The sequence below is a fragment of the Lycorma delicatula genome, chromosome 4 (genome assembly GCF_047948215.1).
Source record: "Lycorma delicatula isolate Av1 chromosome 4, ASM4794821v1, whole genome shotgun sequence".
Taxonomy (NCBI): Eukaryota; Metazoa; Arthropoda; class Insecta; order Hemiptera; family Fulgoridae; genus Lycorma; species Lycorma delicatula.
This window is the reverse complement of record NC_134458.1, coordinates 7,371,853-7,377,852: the sequence shown is the minus strand read 5'-3', so window position 1 is coordinate 7,377,852 and position 6,000 is coordinate 7,371,853. Positions and strand designations below refer to the sequence as shown.

Below are 6,000 nucleotides of genomic sequence, written 5' to 3'. Positions count from 1 at the left end.
ATAGCGAGGGACTGAGGAAATTTAATTTGGGAATACAATACATAGCAAGTTCATATGTATATATGTGTGCATATATAAGTGTATTGTATTTGGGTGGATGTATGTGTGTCTGTGCTAATAAGGCTGCAGAGAAATGTGGCACAAGTGTGTTTATGTAAATACAATTGGCAGCTAGGGCTCTGCATAGCAAAGAAAAAATATATTTTGAATTGTTTATTAACTGAATTAAATTTATTTTGAAGTAATATATTTACAGAATAGTTTTTTATTTACCAAGTTTATCAAATGTATAAGAACACAAATTATATTACAGTAGTTAGTAATTTGTATATTTGGATTGCTTAATAAATTAAGCAACCCAAATAGTTTATAAAAATATATAAATATTATATGTATATTTATTTATATAATATAATATTCTTTCAGCCCCCGCAAAGCACAGAATTAGAGAAAGACTCTTACGTTTATTTTATCATAACGTTTTCAGGTCTAAGCCATCTTCAGTGATATTTTTTATAAATGTTTAAACCGTTTACATTTACACATTACTCTGTTAGCTTTTTACATTTTGTAAAATTGTTGGTTAAAATAATTTTTTTTTAAATTTTCTTAAAAACATTTAAAATAAATTAGAACAAATATTTGTTCCGTCAAGAATGAAAACAATATACAATAACTATTAATTTATCATATCTTATCTTTGTATACCAACTTTAATTTTAATAAGAATGTCCCATCAAGTTCTGTTTGCAGATTTATAAGGCTGAATTCAGGTTTATATATATTTGATAAATAATAACCATAACTAGTTTAGAAGTTAGTTTGGAAATAGTCGAAAAAGTAAATGTTGAAGATGAAAATAGTAATCAAAAATTGGAAATTTTAGAAAAATTTTATATATATATAAACCTGAATTTAGCCTTATAAATCTGCAAATAGAATTTGATGGGATATTCTTATTAAAATTATTTAAGTTGGTATACAAAGATAAGATATGATAAATAGTATTGTATATTTTTTCATTCTTGACTGAACAAATATTTGTTCTAATTTATTTTAAATGTTTTTAAGAAAATTAAAAAAAAAGTTATTTTCACCAACAATTTTTAAAAAATGTAAAAAGCTAACAGAGTAATGTGTAAATGTAAACGGTTTAAAAATTTATAAAAAATATCACTGAAGATGGGCTTAGGCCTGAAAACATTATGATGAAGTAAAGGTAAGAATCTTTCTCTAATTCTGTGCTTTGCGGAGGCTGAAAGAATATTATATTGTATATATAGATATTTACATACAGAAAAAAAAGTATGGACTATAAAAAAAGTTTAACCTAAATAAATTTTTTTCAGTTATATTATGGTAATTCTATATTCATTCCTTATGTATGAGAATGGATTTGATTATTATATTGAATTGCCTATGCGTTACAAATTATTCAGTTGTTTATTCATTTAATTTCATCATCAGTATTTATTTTACAGTAAAAATTTGATTTATTTTAAGTTTGTTATACTTGCTGCATATCTGAATATAGTTATTACAAGAATTATTAACTTACTCTCTAGTAAGGTGAAGTATAATCTACCATGAATATTTGTATAGTAATACAGCATTCATGTAAGAATTTTTTATTTATTTATACAATTTTGAGCTTCCTTGTTAGCAATTAACAAAAGCCAAAATTTATTTCAACTCTGACAGACAAGCACTTAAAAGTTTATTTATTTAATAATATTATATTTGTATTGATAGTAAAAATAAAATAAAATTTTTACTATCATTATTATTAAGAAGAGTAAAACAAAAGTAAAGAAATATGATGGAAAAGAGAATAATGGGGAGTTGAATATTAAGATAGAAGATCATAATAAATCAGATTTTACACAATTTTGTTTTCAAGGTAATAAAACTATGGATGAAATAAGGTACAGATAAAATACCATAAGTGAAAAGGGCTCATGTAAAAAAAACTTTCTTTTAATCCATTCAATGGATTCATTTCTATCCATATTAGTTTCAAATAAGGATCTAAGAATTATAAAAATATTCTTAAAATATTTGTGTGGAATGTAATAATACATTGTTTACCAAAACATGATTAAAAAAATGAACAGAAAAGAAAAGAATCGGAGCCTTTGAAATGTGGTGTTATAGTATGATGTTGAAAATTCAGATGATGATAAAGTACAAAAAAAAAAGATGGATGAGGACAGAATTTTATGACAATCTTATAAAAAGACTCGGGTTTTAGGCCATATATTAATACATCCCAAATGTAGTTTATTTGGTAACAGGAAGGGATGTTTAAAAGGTAAAACTGAAGGCAAAGTTTAAAATATATAAAACAGTTAATTGAGACTGTAGGATGTAGTAACTATGTTGAGGTTAAAGATTAGAACAGAATGGAAAGTAATAGAGAAAAGCATCAAACCAGTCATATGACTGATGAATTAAAAATAAATATACATATGAACAAGTTTAATTACACACATAAAATAATTACGAGTAAGAAATTCAATTCATCCTTAAAAATTAATAAAAAATATAATTAAATAATATATAAATACTTTTATCTTCTTATTCTAACACTAAAATTTCATCGTACAATGTTATTAATAATTCTTTCTGAGCAATTTATAATTTTAAATTATAATTTATTTTTATTCACTCTAGTGAATCTCTTTGATACGCTAAAATAAAAGTTTATATAACAAAATCTTTGTAACTTACAAATATAAGAGTCATCTCAGCAAAATAAGTATCATAACATTAGTTTAACTTTATTTCATAACACAAAAACAGTGTAACAAATTGTCACAGTCAGAATAGCTAGCTAGTAAGCTAAGACACTTGATGCAATTCAATGACCCACCATGTCAGAAACAGTAGAGCAAAATATGAACATATTAAATTGATATACATAAAATCTTTCAAAATATTGGATGATTTTAAGAATAATACGCTGAAGTAACCTTCAAAATTCTTTTGCACAACCATTTAAAACTTTAAAAAATTTATTTAAGCAATGAAACAATATAGACACTAAAACAGGAGAAATAAATAGGAACATTCACACTAAATATTATCCAAAAGGAATAAGTACAAAGCGAAAGAAAAATTAAAACATCATTTTCGCCAGTACTGAGCAAATTTATGTAACTGTTCAACAAGAGCGGCCATGACAGCAGTTACAGACATATCCAATAGATTTTGAAGATAATGAACAGCTTCTTCATCTCCAAGATCAAGACGGAGCTTGTCCTGAACCTTCTTAACAGCCTTGTCGGGTTCTAATGCGATGTCAGGAACACTTGCATCGACCATAAGTGAGAACAGATTTAACATCAAATTTGCATGTCTGAAAATTAAGATTCTCATACACAAACTTGAATATAAACAGCATAAATGAGATTTAAAATAAAATTTATGTTTAAAGAGAAATATATTTCTTTTTACTGAAGCCTTCATGGACCTGTTATAATCCATCAACTTCATTTACATAAAATGTATTATCTTTGGGCAAAAAGTTTAACTTTAGAAGAAATTGTATCATATTCCAGATAAAGAGGAAAATAACAAAAAAGAAAACATCAGTGGCATGATGGTAAAAAATTAAACAGTAAACATTCAGAGAACTGTTTGACAACATTATTGAATTTATTAATACCGATTCAGACTTATAAAAAAATCAATTAAAATTTGAAAAAAGGGAACGGGAGGTGATTAGAAAACCGTCTTGCGCGCACATGTGTGTGTGAAAAAAGAGAGTCAAGTACAAATCTCAAAAGATTCTTTGATTTTAAAAACTCTAATTAAACTGAATGATTTTTATATTACTATTAAATATGACTGTATGCCAAATGTAATTTCATAACTAAAATTTGGTTTAGTATTGTACATATTTTTGACTTTATTTTTATCCAAATAATGGTGTTCTTATTTTACATGGTGCATTTTGCATGTATTACTTTAAAACAAAAAAAAAAAAAAATAAATGACTACATAATTTTTTATACTGGTTTGTAAAGATAACTAGAATTTTATTATTTTATTCGAATACAAAAAACAATCTTTTTTGCAAAAAATGGATCTTTTTTACCCCCCAATGTGGCGGCTCACTGTTGTTTTAAAAATATTATAAAATCAAAACAAAAAATGCAGCATTTTTTAATACATTAATATTGTTTATAACAACTGTCTATAAACACAATAATGGAAATAGAATAATTGGGTAGTAATTACAGCAGAATGTTCAACACTCAAAACAATCAGCTGAATCAAAGTTAAAAGTTCTTTTAAATGATACATCACATTTTACATATCTTGTTTGTCAAGGCATTCAGAAAATTACTGTAATAGTGAATTTATAACAATACTGACCTAGAATTTAAACATTTTTTCAAGGGAATGGAAATTAAAAAAAATTCTTCTACTTTTCCCTGATGTGACTTATTGCTGTTTTAAAATAAATAACAAAACCAAAACATATAAGTGCAGCATTTTGATGTTGAATATAAATAAATAGATGGAAATAAAAAAAAAGTACATTAACTACGTGATGGCCAATAATTGAGAAATGATCTGATTTTCTGCTGCAGCAACAACCTGTAAAATTATAATATTGAAAATTGTTGACATGTAAAAGAAAAAACAGAATGAAAGCTCTTGATCGGAACCAACGTACGGGCAATTGATTACAAATTAGTGACTGAAATAATGATTACTGTAAGCGATTACAAAATTGTAATTTTTCCAACAGTGTCTTTAAGAAACAAAACTAACCTGTTGTAAAACTTAAGAGTTGTCAGTTTTAGGGTTAAAATAAAGTTTCATAAGATCAGTTTTTCCCAAGTCAATGATAAGCAATACAGTATTAATTTCATTTTAATACATAATTTTTCTCTATAAAAAAAATTCAATTTTAATTCAAACTTTCATTATTTCAGACCTGGTCCCAAACAGTTTAAATTGGTTAAGTTTTACAATAACTTTTTTCATCAGTTTTAGTTTATAAAACTTAATACTTTTTATTTCCATAGCAAATACAATAATTTTCTGTCAGAACTTAAGAAAGTCCTAATTATTTTTTACTTTTCCTTAAAAGATTTTATTATTAAACCAAGGAAAAGTGCAAATGGTATTATAAAAAAGCAACATACAATAGGATAATATAATTATTCATAATTTTCAAAAAAGATGTCTATGTGTGCATGAAAGTTATCAATTAGCACTATCTTTAAATAACATGTTAAAATAAAATAATTGAAAACTGACAGAATGAGCTTTGTATTTTATATTGATGGTATTTATTAATGGTACTGGAAACCACAAACAGATCTTGAAAACAGGCGGTAGGGTTCACAGTATTGTTTCATTATAGGGATAGGTTGGTGGACAGTTATACCTTTTTTTTTTTGTTGTTTATGGATGTACTGGACTTTCTTTACACCTGAAACTCCTGATAGGTCACTCTTTGCAGAAGCACTGTCAATTCTGTTTCATTAATCATATCAGGTAATCTGAAGGAAGATCTATTATCTTCAATATCAGAAATGTAGTATACATTTCAGTTAAGTATAAATTGTGTAATGAAAATAAAAAATAATAGGACATTAAAATGGTAGGACAATACTTTCACTTCTTTCATGAAGCTAAATCAGTAGTACTTAAATGTAATAATAAAACAGACACACTAACCTTCTTAAATGTAAGAATGCAGTGTAACATTGCTTTCTGAATTCATGATAGTGTTCTGAATTAACGCCTCCCATTGCCTCAACCATTTCTTTGCTTAGTTTCATTGGAGGGGGTAACGGTTTTGGATCTCGACCCAAAATATAACCAAAATCAATATGAAAAAGCTTTCCGCTTGATGTCAGAAGGAGATTATCCAAATGTCTATCTCCAACACCTAATAAATACGTGATGACACAGTAGCCAGCTGAAAATGATCACAAAATAAATTACTAAAATATGCAACATAATCAACCTTTTTTCATG

The 6,000-nt window shown here is 26.1% G+C and overlaps 1 protein-coding gene across 1 annotated transcript in view; it reads right to left on the bottom strand.

Moving 5' to 3' along the window:
• Window positions 1-937: 937 nt before the first annotated feature.
• Pi3K59F (phosphatidylinositol 3-kinase 59F) overlaps window positions 938-6,000 on the bottom strand; it is a 105,480-nt gene continuing 100,417 nt past the window's right edge. Inside the window, exons 16-17 of the mRNA XM_075362242.1 lie at window positions 5,698-5,941; window positions 938-3,358 (exon numbers count right to left, since the gene is read on the bottom strand). Coding sequence (XP_075218357.1) covers window positions 3,127-3,358; window positions 5,698-5,941 — 476 coding nt within the window. The 3' untranslated portion in view covers window positions 938-3,126. The remainder of the gene's footprint in view (window positions 3,359-5,697; window positions 5,942-6,000) is intronic.